The 19,303-nt window shown below is 51.8% G+C and overlaps 1 protein-coding gene across 1 annotated transcript; it reads right to left on the minus strand.

Moving 5' to 3' along the window:
• Nucleotides 1–5,183: 5,183 nt before the first annotated feature.
• Nucleotides 5,184–18,660, minus strand: LOC122097473 (cytochrome P450 2S1). The gene is made up of 9 exons (XM_042667989.1): nucleotides 18,467–18,660; nucleotides 16,332–16,497; nucleotides 13,715–13,864; nucleotides 13,198–13,358; nucleotides 12,918–13,097; nucleotides 10,373–10,514; nucleotides 8,299–8,486; nucleotides 5,916–6,057; nucleotides 5,184–5,770 (listed from the first exon to the last, which is right to left on the minus strand). Exons 1-9 carry the CDS (start codon nucleotides 18,650–18,652, stop codon nucleotides 5,580–5,582), a joined length of 1,506 nt encoding a protein of 501 aa, XP_042523923.1. The 5' UTR covers nucleotides 18,653–18,660; the 3' UTR covers nucleotides 5,184–5,579.
• Between the last annotated feature and the right edge of the window lie 643 nt (nucleotides 18,661–19,303).

A 19,303-nucleotide genomic window follows, 5' to 3' on the forward strand; every position in this document is an offset into this window, starting at 1 on the left:
TTAAAGGAGCCTAGGAAGGAGCCTGGGAAGAGAGGGGGAAGGGGATCCAGATGGTTATGCTCCCAGTTTTGGGGGGAAGTAAGGCTAAAGGCTATGTGTCTGGGCGCTGTCCCTCTTAAGTCTCTTTTTGGGTCTGGTAATCAACATTCCGGCAGAACTCCACTCCCTGAAGCTGGTGACGTCCTCCTTCCCTCTGCCTCCACCCCCAGCCCAGCCCCCAGCCAGGCCTCTCCTCCTCCTGGCTACTCCCCCTCACACTCATGCACACGCACAGACACACACACACACACACACATACACCACACAAGGCTAGGACAAGCAGAGACACGCAGAGGCACAATGCCTGCCCAGGGCCACTCGCAGACAAGCTGGGTCAGGAGCTTACTGCCTGGGAAGGGGAGGGGAAGGAAGGGGAGTGGGCTTCGAAATCTCAGCAATGAAAGCTTTGGTTGGGGTGGCATCATTTGGGGGACACTCCTTGGAGGAAGTGGGGACATGGATGCTCAGAGATGTCAAAGCCAGCCGGATGCTGGTGGCTCAGGCCTGCAAATCCCAGCTACTCAGGAAGGGGGTGAGTGCTGAGAATTGTGGTTCAAAGCCAGCCTGCACAGGAAAGTCCATGAGGCTCTTATTCCCAATGAACCAGCAAAAAAAGCCAGAAGTGGAGCTGTGGTTCAAGTGGTAGAGCATCAGCCTCGAGTGAAAAAGCTCAGGGACAGCACCCAGGCCTTGGGTTTAAGCCCTATGACACACACACACACACACACACACACACACACACACACACACACACACACACACACACACACACACACAGAAATGCCCAGAAAGGCCATATTCACTCTACCTTAAGGTGTCCACAGGCTCTACCTGAAAGCCTAGCCGTAAGCCCTAGCAGTATGAAGGCAGGTCAGTAACCAGCCTCTGGGGTCCCAGTGTGTCCAGCCATCAGATGGGGCTAACACAGGTTCCAAACGGCTGGCTAGTAGTGGTCAACGGAGGTTCACGCACGCGCAGTTTCTCTCCCACTGATGTGGGGCACGCAGCTTACGCAGTACACGCTTTCACCCTTATGTGGGGCTGGGTCCACACATGCGCAGTTTCTTACCCTTACCTGGGGAACATAGCTTGGTACCCAGGACTCTGCATTTGTGCCTCCCCAGGGATTGTGCATCCTGTGCCCCCCTGGCTCCCCCACCCCGACCCTGCAGGGCTTTTAGTAGCAGGCCTCCTGTGTTTGGCACAAGATGACCCTGTGCCCGCCTGAAAATGGGAGGGAAGTTTAGCATCGCTGCCTCTGTCACCATCTGTGACCTTAACCGAAGCTCTGTCTCCTGTAATCGCTTCGGAATCCAGCGACAGCACCTGTAGACCACCTCTTGTGACAAGAGCTGAGCACCCTGTCCAACAAAAGAGGTTGAACTTCTCTAGCCAGCCACCCTCAAGTGACATCATTGTCTGTCACAGGGACCCTTGCACAACCAGATTTGACGTAACAGCCAGCTAGGCTGAGCTTCACCTGGGGCTGATCACAAAAATTCTTTTCTGTTCTTTTTAAGTTGGTAGTAGGGCTTGAACTCAGTCAGGACCTGGGTGCTGTCCCTGAGCTCTTCTGCTCAAGGCTAGTGCTCTACCACTTCCAGCCATAGCTTGACTTCTGGTTTTTGGATGGATAGTTAATTAGAAATAAGAGTCTTGTGGACTTTCCTGCCCAGGCTGGAAAGTTCGAACCTCAATCCTCCTGAGTAGGTAGGATGGATGACAGGCATGAGCTACCAGTGCTCTCTATCTCTGTCTCTTCTCTCTGTCTCCCTGTCTCTCCTTGAAGCAGCCCCCTGCTGATGGCTCACACCTGTCATCCTAGCTACTCAAGAGGCTGAGATCTGAAGATCATGAGTCAAAGCCAGCCTGGGGGCTGGGATGTAGCTCAGTGGCAAAGCACTTGCCTAGCAAGTGCAACATCCTGAGTTCAATCCCCAGCACCAAAAAAGAAAAAGACCAAAAACCAAAATTACATTTAAAAAAAACCAACCCAACAACACAAAGCTAACTTGGGCAGAAGACTTTGCTGGACTCTTATCTCCAAATTTAACTTAGTTCAATTTAAGTAAAAATTCGAATCTATATATCATTAGCTATCGTTTTCTCCTGGGTAACATCTGGACGGTCATAGTGCAAAGCCATCCTGGGCAGGAGTTTTGTAAGACTCCATCTCTAAGATAGTCAGCAGCCCAAATCAAGGCTGGAGATGTGGCTTAAGTGGCGCAGCATCAGCCTTGAGTGGAAAAAGCCAAATGAGAGTGTGCAGCCCTGAGTTCAAGACTCACTACCGATATTACAACAGCTGAGCTAGATGAACAGGCCGACAGACCTGTCACCAAGCATGCAGCTGAACCATGGGAAAATCTGGGACACAGGCCTGGTGTTCTCTATCAATTCCCTCAGTTCTGCTGTGTGTGTGTATAGAAGTTTCCAGAATATAGCCAGGCTTTGGTGGCTCATGCCTATAATCCTAGCTACTCAGAAGGCTTAGATCTGAGGATCGCTGTTCAAAGTCAGCCCGGGCAGGAAACTCCATGAGACTCTTATCTCCAATGAACCACCAGAAAACTGGAAGTGATGCTGTGGCTCAAGTGGTAGAGTGTTAGCCTTGAGCTGAAGAGCTGAGGGACAGTACCCAGGCCCAGAATTCAAGCCCCACCACCACCACCACCAACAAAAAAGAAGTTGCCAGAAGAAAATGTTTAAAATAAATGCTTGTTCAATTATTTTCTGAGATTTGCCTTACCATAACTTTAAATGAATGATAGATAAGCCAGATGCCAGGGGCTCACGCCTGTCATCCTAGCTACTCAGGAGGCTGAGATCTGAGGATTATGGTTCAAAGCCAGCCGGGGCAGAGAAAGCCCCTGAGACTCTTGATCTCCAATGAACCACCAGAAAACTGGAAGTGGTGCTATGGCTCAAGTGGTAGAGCACTAGCCTTGAGTGAAAAAGCCAAAGGGATCCAGGCGCTGGTAGCTCACGCCTGTAATCCTGGCTACTTAGGAGGCTGAGATCTGAAGATCACGGTTCAAAGTCAGTCCCGGCAGGAAGTCTGTGAGACTCTTAATCTCCAATAAACCACCAGAAAACCGGAAGTGGTGCTGTGGCTCAAGTGGTGGATCGCTATCCTTGATCTGAAGAGCATAGGGACAGCGCCCAGGCCCAGAGTTCAAGCCCCAAGCTGGCCAAAAAAAAAAAAGAAAGAAAGAAAGAAAGAAAAAAAAGAAAAAGAAAAAGCTAAAGAAAGGGCAGTGCTGAGGCTCTGAGTTCAAGCCCTAGACCTGCACACGCATAAGTGCATGTGTGCGTGCACACATACACACACACAAAACAGATGAAATAAGAAGAGGTTATTTGATTTTAAATCTTTGCCTAGATGAAGCCTCTCCCCTGTCCAGCAAGCACTGTGTCCCTAAACCACCTACCCAAGTGGAGTTGATGACAATTAATGAAACTGGGCCAGGACAAGGGGTGGGGGGGAGTAGGGGGGGTAGAGATGGAGGAGGGGGTCCATCCCATCGTTTGACCTTCGGGATATGTGTTCAAACTTCCGCACTTGATAATTTGGTTTCCTAGTGAATGCAAGGCAGGAGATAGTCGGGGAAGGGGGCCAAGAGGCCAAAGTGGCCAAAGTGGTGGTGGTGGGGGGAGAGGGGGGCTCCAGATGCTTCAGGGTCTCATTCTATTGGCTTTAGACTCTTCCCACCCCGCAACAAAGAAAGTAGAACAGTCCCAGCCCCATCCCTCCCGGCTCCCCTCCGACCCCTCCCCCCCAACTCCCCACAGCTCCACATCTGCTTCTGAGGTCAACAGCCAGAGTGGGTGGTGACCGTATTTTTCAGCTCCCGCCTGGCCTCTAGGGAGGGGCGGACTCCCTCATCCCCACCTCTTCCTTACTACAGCCAGACACCCCTTGCACAAGTACTCCGGGCCCTGTCTGGGGAGCAGGAGGGGATGGGGAGGAGAAACAAGCATTTCTAAAAAACAAAAACAACCCCTACAATCCCCACACCAGGGACCTTTAATCCTAAACAGTTTGCATCTGGCCTTTTCTGTGACTCAGGGTTTGAACCTGGCCATTGCTTAGGGCTTTACCCCTTTGCACGGGGTCTAAAATTCAGTGTAGGATCTGTGGATGTGGATGGCAGTATCTATGTGTGTGGGGGGTGTGCATGGAGGGGTGGAGCTATAGCCCTTGATTAATTAATTTTGTGCTGGCCATTGGGCTTGAACTCAGGGCTTAGGCGCTATCCCTGAGCTATTTCGCTCGTGGGTGATGTTCTACCCCTTGAGCCACAGCTCTACTTTGGGCTTTTTATTTTTGTCAGTCATGGGGTTTGAACTCAGGGTCTGGACTCTGACCCTGAGCTTTTTAACTCAAGGCTAGTGTTCTACCACAGCACCACTTCCTGTTTTCTGGTGGTTCCTTGGAGATAAGAGGCTCATGGACTGTCCAGGCTGGCTTTGAACTGTGATCCTCAGATCTCAGCCTTCTAAGTAGCTAGGATTACAGGAATGAACCACAGGCACTGGGCTGGAGCCCCTATTAATATTCCATAAGCTGGGATGGGATGGTCATGTTCTTTGGGTCTGAGTGGTTTGTGTCCAAATTCTATGGATAGCTGGGTGTATCAGTACATTCCTGTAATACCAGCCTTTGGGAGTTCAAAGCCAGCTGGACTGTATGAAAAACTTCATTCCCGCCAAGTGCTGGTGGCTCACACCTGTAATCCTATCTACTCAGGAGACTGAGATCTGAGGATCATGATTCAAAGCCAGCCTGGGCAGAAAAGTCCATGGGACTTTTACCTCTAATTAACCACCAGAAAACTAGAAGTGGTGCTGTGGTTCAAGTGGTAGAGTGCTAGCCTTGAGTTGAAGAGCTAAGGGACAGCACCCAGGCCCAGAGTTCAAGCCACACAACGGACCAAACCAAACTAAACCAACCCAACCCCCCTTATGCTCCCCCCCTCCGATCCAACACAAACCCAAACCCAGGAAATGGAGATATGGCTCAGGTGGTAGGGTGGCAGCTAGTGAGCAAAAGCAAGCATCAGATATGGAGTTTGAATCTCAGTCTTGGACAAAAAGAAAAGAGCCAAATACTAATAATACTAAAACCCAAACACACAAACAAAAACCAAGGAGGAAAGAATTGTATTTGGGACAGTGAGTTACAAAAAAAAAGGGGGTTGAGGATGGTGTTGGATGATCAAAGGGCAGAGAGGGGGCTGGGGATTGCTTCAGTGGTCCAAGGAGGTCTGAGCAGAAAGCTGCTGGGGGGGGCGAGATGGTGCCGTGTGTGGACAGTGCGTGATATGATTGCAGTGAGTGGCCGGTGCCCAGCGATGGCAGCACTAATTGGCAATGAAGGCAGGATGGAGGGCTGTAAAGCTAGTGAGTTGTTTATGTGGGTTGTGAACACACAGAGTCACACGGCATGTGTGACCGGTGTATTATCTGTGCATATACTTAATGATCCCAGATGGACTCTGTTCATAGTAGCACACGCCTGAAATCCTCCTCCTCCTTCATCAGGAGAGGTCAACAGGCCGGACCTGCAGCTGGAAGGTGGCAGGAATATTGAAAAGGCCGCTGATGGCCGGCTGGAGACTCAGGGCACTGGGTGAGCATGGGCTCTCGAGGGAGAAGGCCTGCAAGATGGCGGTGAAGAAGAGAAAGAGCTCGGCCCGTGCCAGGCCCTCCCCGAGACACACGCGTTTGCCTGGCAAGGAAAGAGACAGGACTGAGTCATGGCTGTTCCCGACCCGGCCTGCAGGGGGAGCCAGCAGGAGTCCTGGGGATAGTGAATGTACTGGGATGACCCAAGGGGGTCAGCCTTCTGCTTAGATTCCAGGGTCAGCAGATACCTAAGGAGAAAGGCAGGAAGGCCTCAGGCTTCCGGAACTTTCCATCTGCATCCAGGAAATGGCCTGGGTTGAACTCTTCTGGTTGCTTGAAGAAGTTGGGGTCATGCAAGACAGAGCCAAGAAGAGGGAAGACCTCAGTGCCCTGAGGGGACAAGAAAACATCGCACAGTCCCGAGATCCCAGTGCTAGTCAGGCACACCCCCAAATCCCCAAATCAGTGTTTATCACGGACAGCCATGTGTGTGATCTCACAGATAACACTTGTGTTCCCCCTCTCTCTCTCCCTCTCCCCCTTTTCTTCATTGAGTCTTTTGAGGTAATTATGGATAATATCCCCATTTTAAAGATGGGGTAACCAGGTATGGTAGTGCGTACTTGTAATCCCAGCCCTCAGGGTGCTAAGGAAAAAGGACTGCAGATTCTTTCCTTCCTTCCTTCCTTCCTTTTTTCTTTTTTGTCAGTCGTGGGGCTTGAACTCTGGGCCTGGGTGCTGTCCCTCAGCTCTTCAGCTCAAGGCTAGCACTCTACCACTTCACCCACAGTGCCACTTCCAGTTTTCTAAGTGGGCCATTGGAGCTAAGAATCTCATGGATTTTCCTACCCAGGCTGGCTTTGAACAGTGATCCTCAGATCTCAGTCTCCTGAGTAGCTAGGATGACAGGCGTGAGTCAGTGGCACCTGGCTGTCTCCAATGAGCCACCAAAAAAAGGAAAAAGAAAAAGAAAAGGAAAAGAAAAAAGCAAAAAAAATCTGGAAGTAAGTTGGTAGCTCAAGCAATAGAGTGAGAAAGAAAGAAAGAAAGAAAGAAAGGAAAAGAAAAGGGAGACTGAGGCTTAGGGTGAGGGTGGCTCACGTCTGTCATCCTAGCTATTCAGGAGGCTGAGATCTGAGAATCCTGTTTCAAAGCCAGCCTGGGCAGGAAAATCCCTGAAACTCTTATCTCCAATAAACTACCAAAAAGTTGGAAATGGAGCTGTGGCTCAAGTGGTAGAGCATCAGCCTTGAGTGGAAAAGGCCAAGTAAGAATGTGAGGCCCTGAGTTCAAACCTTAGTATGGGCACAAAAATCATAATGAAGTCCATCTCTGCAGAATGTCTGAGTCTACTTTTTCCGCAGCTTGAGTCTTTGAAGCAGGGAAACAAGGCTCCTCCTGCCCAAAATTTGGTACATGTAGCTCAGAGCTCCTCTGTTCCTGGGGTTTCTCCATATAGAGGAAAGGCAGGTAGGGGAGGGTGGGGTCGGGGAATTGGGCTCATTGGGCTTGGGGGGACCCCAGGAATAGGTAGGGCCTTGTTAATGCTGTTAGAGTAAACAAAAGACAGGGGGTGTTTAGCTACAGGGTAGACTTTCCTGGGCTCCATGGCTGGGTAAACATAAGTTATCTGCCAGGCATTGGCAGCTCACACCTGTCATCCTAGCTACTCAAGAGGCTGAGATCTGAGGATCACGGTTCAAAGCCAGCCTGGGTAGGAACGTCCGTGAGACTCTTATCTCCAATTAACCACCAGAAAACCGGAAATGGCACTGTGGATCAGGTGGTAGAGTGCTAGCCTTGAGCTGAAGAGCTGAGGGACAGAGCCCAGGCCCAGAGTTCAAGACCCACAGCTGACAAGAAACAACCACCACCACCACAAAACCATAAAAAGTTTTCTAACTTTGAGAACTCGGTTTCCTCACCTGGAATGTGCACACGATGACGGTGCAGGGTCACAGAGAGAAAATTGACGTATGGGAGGGACTGGAAGTCTTGCTGTGAGTGTGGTTGGACATCCATGATTTTGCTATCATGACCTATTACCACTGCCCTGGACCTAGAATACTCCCTGACCCCTGCCAGCCGGAGCTGACTTGATGCCTTACAGGCATTTTCTTACAGCTCCGAGTTCACATCATTATTGCTTCTAATTTAGAAAAAGGAGGACAGGAAAATGGAGTCTTCGATGAAGCCGCGTCTCAACTAGAAATAGCAGAGCTCCGAGTAGTTTAGCTGCCAGGATCTGGGATACAGCGCCCCCTGGTGGTGGCATGTTGGAATTGGCTCTCCAATGAGATGGGAGAAGAGAGAAGGTGGAGGGAGAGAGAGAGAGAGAGAGAGAGAGGAGAAAGACAGGGATTAGAAAAGGAGAAGGAGGAGTGGGAGGGAGGGGGAGAGAAGGGAGAGAGGAAAAGATGGAGGGAGAGATAGGAGAGAGGGAGAAAAAGGGAAGGAGAGAAAGAGAAAGGGGAAAGGGAGGGGAGAAAGGGGGAAAATATGGAAGAAGAGGGGAGAGGGAGAGGTGGAAAGAGGGAGGGAGGGAGAAAGAGGGAAGGAAGGAAAGAGGTGTTGACAGGGGAGACAGACAGACAGTTCAGATGTACTGGGCCGAGGCCACTGCACACCTACCTGGGGCAGGGTGTACCCCCGGAAGTGGGTGGTCCTAGTGAGGGTGTGGGGGATGCCCATGGGCACCAGGGCCAGCAGCCGCTGGGCTTCGTGCAGGACAGCGTCGGTGTAGGGAAGGCGGGCACGGTCACCCAGGCTGGGGGCCCGGCTGCCCCCCAGCTCCCGTGCTAGCTCCTCACGCACGCGCTCTATGTGGGACAGGAGGGTTGAGGGTCAGGGGTGGGGGGGACCCCGCGATTCTTCTCTCAGAAGTCTCATCTTCTTTGGGTAGCAGTCATCTGGAGGTGAGGCTAGCATGGGGGACAGGCCTGGACAGACTTGTATGTGGGTGCATCTAAATCCCACTAGTAATGCTGTTTGTGGGTACCCTCCAATTTTAACCTCCATTTTCCTGATGAGGAAACTGAGGCCCAGAGGTCCTGGTCTAAAGTCACAATTGGGGGCTGGGAAGGTGGCTCAGTGGTAGAGCGCTTGCCTTGCATGCATGAGGCCCTGGGTTCGATTCCTCAGCACCACATAAGCAAAAAGAAGAAAGCCGGAAGTGGCATTGTGACTCAAGTGGTAGAGCGCTAGCCTTGAGCTGAAGAGCCGAGGGACAGCGCCCAGGCCCAGAGTTCAGGCCCCACAACCGGACCCGAAAAAAAAAAAAGTCACAATTGCTCCTGCCCATTGTCACCCAGTCTCATTTTCTTTTTCTTTTCTTTCTTTTTTTTTTTTTTTTTTGGGTCCGGTCGTGGGGCCTGAACTCTGGGCCTAGACGCTGTCTGTCGGCTCTTCAGCTCAAGGCTAGCGCTCTACCACTTGAGCCACAGCGCCACTTCCGGCTTTTTTTCTTTCTGCTTATGTGGTGCTGAGGAGTCGAACCCAGGGCCTCAGGCATGCAAGGCAAGCGCTCTACCACTGAGCCACCTTCCCAGCCCCACCCAGTCTCATTTTCAAGGCCACAAGCCACCTCTCTGGCTTGTGCATTGAACACAGCTGCCTAACTTGGAAATACTGGAGTTTTGGGGGTTCCTTCTCAGCCCTGCCTGGGGGCCACACACCTCCTTCTCCACTGGTATACTGGTATTCCTTTTTCCTTCTCCACTGGTGTACTGGTATTCCTTTTTTTTTTTTCTGGGGTCGGTTGTGGGGCTTGAACTCTAGGCCTAGGTGCTGTCCCTGAGCTCTTCAGCTCAAGGCTAGCACTCTACCGCTTGAGCCACAGCTCCACTTCTGATTTTCTGGTGGTTAATTGGAGATCAGAGTTTTATGGATATTCCTGCCTGGGCTGGCTTTGAAATTTGATCTTCAGATCTCAGCCTCCTGAGCAGTGAGGATTACATACAGGCATGAGCCACCAGCACCCGGCTCTGGTACTCCTTTAAAAAATTTTTTCTTTTGGGGCTGGGAAGGTGGCTCAGTGGTAGAGTGCTTGCCTTGCATGCATGAAACCCTGGGTTCGCTTCCTCAGCACCACATAAGCAGAAAAAGCTGGAAGCGGTGCTGTGGCTCAACTGGTAGAGCACTAGCCTTGAGCTGAAGAGCTGAGGGACAGTGTCCAGGCCCAGAGTTCAGGTCCCATGACTGACAAGAAAAAAAAATTTTCTTTGGTGCTAGTCCTGGGGTACTTTGGTACTCAGGGCCTGGGCACTGTCTCTGAGCTTTTTCACTCAAAGCTAGTACTCTACCAGTTGAGCCACAGCTCCACATGTGACTTTTTGCTGATTTATTGGAGATAAGAGTCTCATGGGCCGGGGTGCTGGTGGTTCAGGCCTGTAATCCTATTCAGGAGGCTGAGATCTGAGGATCGCAGTTTGAAGCCAGCTGGGGCAGGAAAGTCCATGAAACTCTTTTTTTTTTTCCAATTAACCCCCCGAAAACTGGAAGTGGCACTGGAAGGGTAAGTGGTAGAGTGCTAGCCTTGAGCAAAAGAACTCAGGGACAGTGCCCAGGCCCTGAGTTCAACCCCCAGGATTGGTTAAAAAAAAAAAAATCTCATGGACTTTCCTGCCCCAGCTGGCTTCAAACTGTGGCTCCTCTGATATTAGCCTCCTGAGTAGCTAGGATGAGAGGCTTCAGAATCCACTCTTACTTTGAATGTGAGGGTATTTCAGCAGCAGGAGGAGGGCAGAGCAGATGGTGGAGCTGATGGTTTTAGTCCCAGCAAACAGCAGGTAAGTGACTGTCATCAGCAAGTTCTTCTCTGTGAATTCCGTGCTTGGGTCTTTTTCTTCCTGGGAGAAGCCAGAGAGAGGGAGGAGGCTCATCAGAAAACACAGTCAGAGCCTAATGGAGTCAGGCTGGGCTGGGTGACAGCAGACCGGGAACGCTTTGTCAAATAAATGTTTTAAAATAAATGGGCAGCCGGGCGCCGGTGGCTCACGCCTGTCATCCTAGCTACTCAGGAGGCTGAGATCTGAGGATCGCGGTTCAAAGCCAGCCCGGGCAGGAAAGTCCCTGAAACTCTTATCTCCAATAGAAAACTGGAAGTGGCGCTGTAGCTCAAGTGGTAGAGCACTCGCCTTGAGCTGAAGGGCTGAGGGACAGCACGCAGGCCCAGAGTTCAAGCCCCACAACCAAAAAAAAAAGGCAAAGTTGTGAGGTAGTCTCCTGATAGTAGCTCATTTTAGCTGAAAACAAACAGTTGTTCTTTTTTTTTTTTTTTTTTGGGTCCGGTCGTGGGGCCTGAACTCTGGGCCTGGGTGCTGTCCCTCACCTCTTCAGCTCAAGGCTAGCGTTCTACCACTTGAGCCACAGCGCCACTTCTGGCTTTTTTTTTTCTTTTTGCTTATATGGTGCCAAGGAATCGAACCCAGGGCCTCATGCGTGCAAGGCAAGTGCTCTACCACTGAGCCACCTTCCCAGCCCCTCTTTTTTTTTTTTTAATTGAAAGAAAATGGTTTGTATCAGGTGCTAGTGGGGAGCTAGTGGTTCATGCTTGTCATCCTAGCTACTCAGGAGGTTGAGATCAGAGGATCACTGTTCAAAGCCAGCCTGAGCAGGACAGTCCATGAGACTCTTATCTCTAATTAACCACCAGAAAACCACAAGTGGCGCTGTGGCTCAGGTGGTAGAGCGCTTGCCTTGAGCTGAAGAGCTTAGGGACAGTGCCCAGGCCCAGAGATCAAGCCCCATGACCACCACCACCGCCAACAACAACAACAAAAAGAAAAAAAAGAAAAAAGTAACCAGGCATGGTGGCATACACCTGTAATCCCAGCACTTTGGGAGGCAGAGAAAGGAGGATCATGTGAGCTTGAGGCCAGCCAAGGCTACATATTGAGATCCTGCCTCAAAATACTCAAAACAAATAATAAGAAAAGAAAACACATACAAATACAGGCACACACACACACACACTCACATCTTGAAAAAGTAAAAATCAAAACAGGAATAATAATTAAAAAAACCCCAGCCAGCCTGGGAAGGAAAGCCCGAGAGACTCTTATCTCCAGTGAATCACCGAACAGCTGGAAGTAGAGCTGTGACTCTAGTGGCAGAGCTCCAGCCTTGAGCACAAAACCTCAGGAACAGTGCCCAGGCCCCAGTCCACCCCAGGAATGGTCATCCAATAACTCTAGCTATTCAGGAGATGGAGACAGTAGGATTAAGGTTCCAGGTCAGCCCAGCAACGTTTACCCAGTACCACAAATACCATTTTAAATCACAAGCTTTCCCAATGAAATGATCGCCATTCATATAAAATTCACTGACTATGTGGATGGGGAGTGGAGCAGGTAGCGGGGGAGGCTGATGGTGTGAAGCAATGGTGAGAATTGAAGGTGAGACTTGTAGGTACATACAGCCTGAACTCAGGGCCCCACAAAAGGAAGGAGGAGGAGGAGGAAGAGGAGGAGGAGGAGAAGGAGAGGAAGAAGGAGAAGAAGAAGGAGGAGGAGGAAAAAGAAGAAAGAGGAGGAAGAGGAGGAAAAGAAGGAGGAGGAGAATGAGGAGGAGGAGAAGGAGGAGGAGAAGGAGGAGGAGGAAAAAGAAGAAGGAGGAGAAGAAGAAAAGAAGGAAGAGGAGAAGGAGAATGAGGAGGAGGAGGAAGAGGAAGAGGAAGAGGAGGAGGAAGAGAAGGAGGAAGAGGAAGAGGAGGAGGAGGAGGAGAAGGAAAAGGAGAAGAAGGAGAAGAAGAAGGAGGAGGAGGAAAAAGAAGAAAGAGGAGAAGAAAGAGAAGGAAGAGGAGGAAAAGAAGGAGGAGGAGAATGAAGAGGAGGAAGAGGAGGAGGAGGAGGAGGAGGAGGAGGAGGAGGAAAAGGAGAAGAAGAAGGAGGAAGAGGAAAAAGAAGAAGGAGGAGAAGAAGAAAGAGAAGGAAGAGGAGGAGGAGAATGAGGAGGAGGAAGAGAAGGAGGAAGAGGAAGAGGAGGAGGAGGAGAAGAAGGAGGAGGAGGAGGAAAAAGAAGAAATAGGAGAAGATGAAAGAGAAGGAAGAGGAGGAAAAGAAAGAGGAGGAGGAAGAGGAGAGGAGGAGGAGGAGGAGAAGGAAGAGGAGGAAGAGGAGAAGAGAGGAAAAATAGGCAAGCGAGGAAAGGGCCAACACTTGGGGAGGGGGGGTGCGATGTCACAGGGACCTGAAGGGAGAGACTAGATCCCCAGGGACTCTCAGCCCAAGCCCCGCCCCACCCCCCTGCACCTGGGCCATCTTGAGCAGGAAGGCGTCCACCAGGTCTCTGGCAGGACCCAAGGTGGCCAGGCTCTCCTGATGTCTCTGCACTTGATTCACCACGAAGGCAGCCAGCGTGGCTAAGTGGCACTGGAGCTGTTTGTGGGGGCCCGGCAGGCGCTGCAGGAGCCAGGGGAACATCTCATAGGCCTGGTGAGGGTGGAGGGGGGAGGGAAGAGAGGTGGTTCTCAAAGGGGCCTGGCTGGAACCCCTGGGGCAGGGGGCTGGCACAGGGTTCCCCCATACTCACCTGGCCCCAGGGGGAGCTGACCCCTCGCAGGGTCCCATCGGCAGCCTGGACCACAGCCCGGAACTCCTCATCCTCATAAGGGAAGCGGAGGCCGAAGATGAGGGAGCAGGTGATGTTAGCAGTGGCCTGGGCCAGCAGGAGGGAGGGGTCGAAGGGCTGTCCTGTGCGGGTGGTGAGGGGAGGGGAGGGGGTGATGGAGCTGGGGACAGGGAAGCCCCAACGAAGCAGATGTACCATGAAGAGACAGACAGATGGACAGACAAAGATGAAAAAGGCTGCCTGTCACCTAGCTACTGGGGGAGGCTGAGATCGGAGGATCGCAGTTCGAGGCTAGCCAAGACAGGCATATCCGTGAGCCTCTTATCCCCAATAACTCGCCCCAAAGCTGGAAGCAGAGCTTTGACTCAAGGGCTAGAGCCCAAGGCCTTCCCTCCTGCAGGTCCCCAGCACCGGGCTAGAGGTCACCCCCACATCCAGTGTGTGCCCCCCTCCCGCCCCGTGACCCCACACTGCTGACCTTCTGTGTTCTGGAATGCCTCCAGCAGACAGTGCACCTCAGACTGGATCAGCTCCTCGCCTTCTCGCTTCCCCACGCCCAGGTCCCGCAGGGCCAACAGCGTGAATTTCCTCAGCTGCCTCCACCGCTCCCCATTGGCGAAGAAAACCCCTGTGTGCCAAGGCTAGACTCAAGAAGGGACTGGATCTTCCCTCCCAATGAGCTGCCTGCGTCCCTCTGTGCCTGATTTGAGAACTAAGGACACAGCAGGTGCTCAGTAAACACACACCCCAACTGGCCTTCTCCATCCTCTAGCGCAAGGCCAGAGGGGACATGAATCTGGTCCTCTTATCCCCCCTACCTGTGCCTTCATCCCCAATTCCCACCCCAGGGCTCCACTTTGTGTCTAGTGGGTTCCCTCACCAGACTAGCAGCCTTCAGTACACAGCAATGTACTAACTCTGTTCCAATTCTTATCAAAATCTACAGTTTCAGCCAAGCGTGGTAGCTCATACCTGTAATCCAAGCTACTCCAGGAGGCTGAGATGGGAGGATTGGGGTTTGAAGCCAGCCAGGGTAGGAAAAATCTGTGAGATTCTGATCTCCAATGAACCAGTAAAAACTCTGAAAGTTGGAGCTGTGGCTCAATGAGATAGCAAGCTAGCCTTGAATGGAACAAGCCAAGCTAGAGTTTGAGGATCTAGATTCACATCCTAGTAGAGTGGACAACCGTATACACACACACACCAAATCTATAAAGGCTGGGAGTGTGGCTCAGTGGTAGAGTGCTTGCCTAGCATGCGTGAAGCCCTGGGTTCGATTCCTCAGTTACCACATACACACAAAATAATAATAAAATTAAACAATCTATAGTTTCCAGAAAAAAACACACACACACAACAAAAACAGATGTGTGACTCACTGTCCCTGCCTGTCCAGGGTCCTTTAGACTTTGACCTTCTCATTTCCAACAAAGTATGCCATGATCTCGGCCCCAGGTTCCCTCCTTTAGTCCCTGCTGGGCGCTCTGCCTGATGGGGCTGTCATACCTCTTCCCTGATCGTGCAGGATTACCTTCTTTCATCCTTCCTCTGGGTCAGCTCAGAGGCCACCTCCTCTATGAAGGCCTCCGTGAACTCCTCTACTGGCTTCCAGCACGGGCCTCTGTTTCCTGCTCTTAAACCTGCACTTCTCATTTTAGAGTTCGAGTCCCTCCCTCCACTGTCTTATTTATTTATTTTTCTGTAGGTCGTGGGGGGCTGAACTCTGGGCCTGGGCGCTGTCCCTCAGCTCTTCAGCTCAAGGCAAGCGCCTTACCACTTCAGCCACAACCTCACTTTGGCTTTTTTTCTGTTTATGTGGTGCTGAGGAATCGAACCCAGGGCCTCATGCATGGGAGGCAAGCGCTCTACCACTGAGCCACCTTCCCAGCCCCCTCCACTGTCTTATGAAAAGCATTGTGTCCCACAGAAAGGAGGACATGTCTGTCACTTCTGGGTCCTCAAAACTCAGTATAGGAGGGGCTGGGAAGGTGGCTCAGTGGTAGAGCGCTTGCCTTGCATCCTTGAGGCCCTGGGTTCGATTCCTCAGCACCACATAAAGAAAAAAGCCGGAAGTGGCGCTGTGGCTCAAGTGGCAGAGCGCTAGCCTTGAGCTGAAGAGCTGAGGGACAGCGCCAGAGTTCAGGCCCCATGACTGGACCAAAAAACAAAACAAAAACAAAAACCTCAGTGTAGGTGCCAAGCATAGTGAGATTGTGGGGTGAATGTCCAAATTCCATGTTCTGCCTTTTCTTGCATTTCCTCCCCTCCCTTCTCCCTTCCCTTCCTTCTTCCCTCCTTCCCCTTTTCTCTTTTTTGTTGGTTATAGGGCTTGAACTCTGGGCCTTGGCTCTGTCCCTCTTCAACTTAAGACTAGCGCTCTACCACTTGAGCCACAGCACCACTTCCGGTTTTCTGAGTAGTTTACTGGAGATAAGAGTCTCATGGACTCTCCTGTCCTGGCTGGCTTTGAACGGTGATCCTCAGATCTCAGCCTCCTGAGTATCTAAGATTATAGGGCTGAACCACTAGTGCCTGCTTCCGCCCTCCCAGTCTTTTCTTTTCTTTTGCCAGTACTAGAGCTTGAACTCACATCCTGAATGCTATCTCTGAACTTTTTTTTTCTTCTAAGGCTGGCACTTTACCACTTGAACCACAGATTCACTCACCCTTTTTTTTTTTGCTGGTTCATTATAGAGTCTCTTTCATGGACTCTCCTGTGCTCAGGGTTGGCCTCGAATCTCAAGCCTCCTATTTTAGCCTCCTGAGTAGGTAGGATGACAGGTGTGATCTCCCTTATCCCCACTGTGCCATGCCCTGCCCCAGCAGTGCCTGGCAGGGGATGTCTTAGCACAATGCATGGTTTCTAGGTTATGAGTGTTGGCCTATCCATCCCCAGAGCCTGGAAAGTTCCTCAGTCTTCCTTTCATGAGGATTTCTTAGCAAGCCCCTCCCTCTGTACAAGGCCCAGTCCCCCTGCAGTCCTCATCCGGGCCCTAGGACAGGAACCGCCCTTTCAGACATGGAATCTCAGGCCCTAAGCTGTGTGCAAGTCATGCTTACACCTGTGTGTGGGGGTCACCTGGCTGTTCACTTACCGTGTCCGTCAAAAGTCCGGTCCAGGGTTTCCAGCCTTCCTCGCCCGTGGAATTCCTCGGCCTGATCTCCTAAGGCCTCCTGGACAGCCTGGTGACCCACCAGCACCACCACGGGCCGCCAGGGGCCCAGGTGCACCGTGAACACAGGCCCATACTTCTTACTCAGCTGGGGGTGCAGAAGGAGACAGTGTTGGGGTGAAGGGCACTGGGGCTGCCAGTGGAAAGCCGCTGTGGTCTTTCCTAACCTCCCCAATTCTTCCCCCCAAAAAGCAAACCAAACTTTTCACTCTCCAGCTCAAAACTAGCCAATCCTCACTGGGTGCTAGTGGCTCATGCCTATCATCCTCACTGCTCAGGGGGCTGAGGTTTGGAGGATCGTGGTTCAAAGCCAGCCCAGGGAAGAAAGTCTGTGAGAATGTTTGTCCCCAATGAACCACCAGAAAAAAAAAAAAGCCCGAAGTGGGGCTGTGGCTGTGGCTGAAGTAGTAGAGCATTAACCTTGAGCAACAAAAGTTCAGGGACAGCACCCAGATTCACAGTTCAAACCCTAGGACTGATACACACCAACATACACACACAATTGTTTTTTTTTTTTTTTTTTGTGCTAGTCCTAGGATTTGAACTCAGCTCCTGGGAACTACCGCAGCGCTTTTGTGCTCAAGGCTAGCACTCTACCACATAAGCTACAGTGTCACATCTGGCCTTTTCTGTGTCTGTGGTACTGAGGAATCGAACCCAGGGTTTCCTGAAGGCAAAACACTCTACCACTAAGCCACATTCCCAGCCCCCCAAATCAAATCTTATCCATCGGTCTCCAGATGTCTCTGTCCTACTCTGCCCCTTCCTCAACCTCTTAAGCTACGCCTCCCACCCTCAGTCCTGCCCACACCCTCTTTCTGTGCCCTTGAAGTACCAGAGGGTTTGTGTATGTGTATGTGTGTGTGCAAGTGTATCTGTCTGCATGTGCGTGCAGGATGTGCGTGTGTGCATTTGTAACCAGTCCTGGGGCTTGAACCCAGTGACTGGGCGCTGTTCCTGAGCTTTTTCACTCAAAACTACTGTTCTATCGTTTGAGTCACAGCTCCACTTCCGGCTTTTGGGTGGTTGATTGGAGATAGGAGTCTCACGGACTTGCCTGCCTGGGCTGACTTCAAACCACAATCCTCATATCTTAGCCACTTGAGTAGCTGAGATTACAGGTGTGAGTCACTGATGCCTAGCTACCAGGGGTTCTTTTGGAATGGGGGAAGTATTTCCCCCTCCGCCCTGGCAGGTTGGGGCTGCCTTCTCCTCCTGACTTCCCATCCAGGTCTCAGGCACTTCTGGATCTCATCTTAACCCCAGCTACAACCCATCCATCCTCCCCCCTGGGGAGGCTCTAAAGCAAATTCCTTCAGCCTGGGGCAGCAGCCTCCTTCCAGCCTGCAACAAGCCTCCAGATCTCCCTTTATCTCAGCTCTTCCCTCAAAAAGACTTCCTCTCAGCCAGGCACTAGTGGCTCACACCTGTAATCCTAGTTACTCAGGAGGCTGAAATCTGGAGGATCCTGGTTCAAAGCCAGCCCGGGCAGGAAGGTCTATCAGACTCTTCTCTCTAATGAACCAGTAAAAACAAAAACAAAAAACAAAAACTGGAAGTGGACCTGTGGTTCAAGTGGTAGAGCACCAGCCTTGAACAATAAAATAGCTCAGGGACAGTGCTCAAGCCCTAAATTCAAGCTCCAGGACTGGTACCAAAAAAGAAAAAAAGATTTCTCTCCTGGCAACAAGCTCAACTCAACCACATCAGCTGCTCTTCCTCCCCAGGGCTTTTCTTTGTGGTCCTTCCTTGCCCACCACTTTTTCCAGGGTGCTGTGGACCCCTTTCTACCTCCTGGATCCTGCTCCCCCAACTTTGACCCCATTTAGAGGACTCTGTGGCTTCTCCTAGCCTAGGATCGTCTCTCTGCAGGACACCCCTTCCCTCTCAGCACCACTCCTGCCTACAGGGTCCCCTTTGACGCTGAGACCCCTTGCACCTGCCTTCTTCTTTGCCTAAGCACTCAGGGGACCCTCTCCCCCACCACCTTGCTCCCTGCGCAGAGCCAGATCGTTGCCTTGGGGACCCCCTCCCCACCCCCAGCCAGGCTCACTCACCCGTATGAGCCCAGAGTAGATGGCCCCAGGACGCAGCTGGAAGAAGTTACCCAGTAGAGGCAGTGGCGTGGGCCCTGGGGGCAGGTGGCCGGTGGCCCGGGTCCCCCACAGTGACAATGTCACCAGTTTTCCCAGCAGTAGCAGCAGCAGCAGCAGCAACAGCGCCCAGGTGCTGGCCGCGTCCATCTCTGCAGGTCGACTCTCTCCCCTCCTCCCAGGGGCTGGGCCAGAAGAGATCAGGCGCAGGAGGGTGGAGAGGGCGGGGCAGGGGCGGGGCTCCGGCATGCCCCGCCTCCTGGCTGGCCAGCTTGTCTCTCTTGGTGGTCAGATTTCTCCTAGGAACCCAGCCTGATGTTGGGGACACAGGCATGAGAGGATAACCCAGGTCACCCTGGTCCTCCTCTCACTTCCCTTTTTATTCTGGGATCAGATTGAGGGGAGGGCGTGGGGCTCCCAGATAGGAAGTAGTAGTATGTAAATAAAGGGACTGTGGCCATCTGAGGCTTGGTTTACCTGCAGCCACCTGGCCCGTGATCCACCCCCTCCTTTATTTCTGACTTCCTCCCATTCTCACAGAGGTCAGTCTGAGTATGTGTGCATGTGTGTATGTGTTTGTACACGTTTGGTATGTTGGAACCAATTTCCTTTCATGGAGGGGCTAGGCCCTTCCTTCTGTCACCAGGTTAAGGCACAGAGAGCTAGGATTATTATTATTTTGGCTTGAGATCAGGATTCAAGCTTGGTACCTGATGCTTTTCACTCACTGGCTGGCGCCCTACCAACTGAGCCATGCCTCCAATTCCACCCCCTCCCCCTCCCCCCCAGCTAGGATTTAAG

Source organism: Dipodomys spectabilis, unplaced genomic scaffold (genome assembly GCF_019054845.1).
Source record: "Dipodomys spectabilis isolate Male_0828 unplaced genomic scaffold, ASM1905484v1 ptg000422l, whole genome shotgun sequence".
Classification (NCBI taxonomy): domain Eukaryota; kingdom Metazoa; phylum Chordata; class Mammalia; order Rodentia; family Heteromyidae; genus Dipodomys; species Dipodomys spectabilis.

Excerpts from the sequence above, each read along its gene's own strand:
- LOC122097473 (XM_042667989.1), bottom strand. The coding sequence starts at position 18,652 with ATGGACGCGGCCAGCACCTGGGCGCTGTTGCTGCTGCTGCTGCTGCTA. Across the intron at positions 16,498-18,466 it reads TCTACTCTGGGCTCATACGG|CTGAGTAAGAAGTATGGGCC; the intron begins GTGAGTGAGCCT and ends CTGCACCCCCAG. Across the intron at positions 8,487-10,372 it reads GAAATACCCTCACATTCAAA|AGCGCGTGCGTGAGGAGCTA; the intron begins GTAAGAGTGGAT and ends TGTCCCACATAG.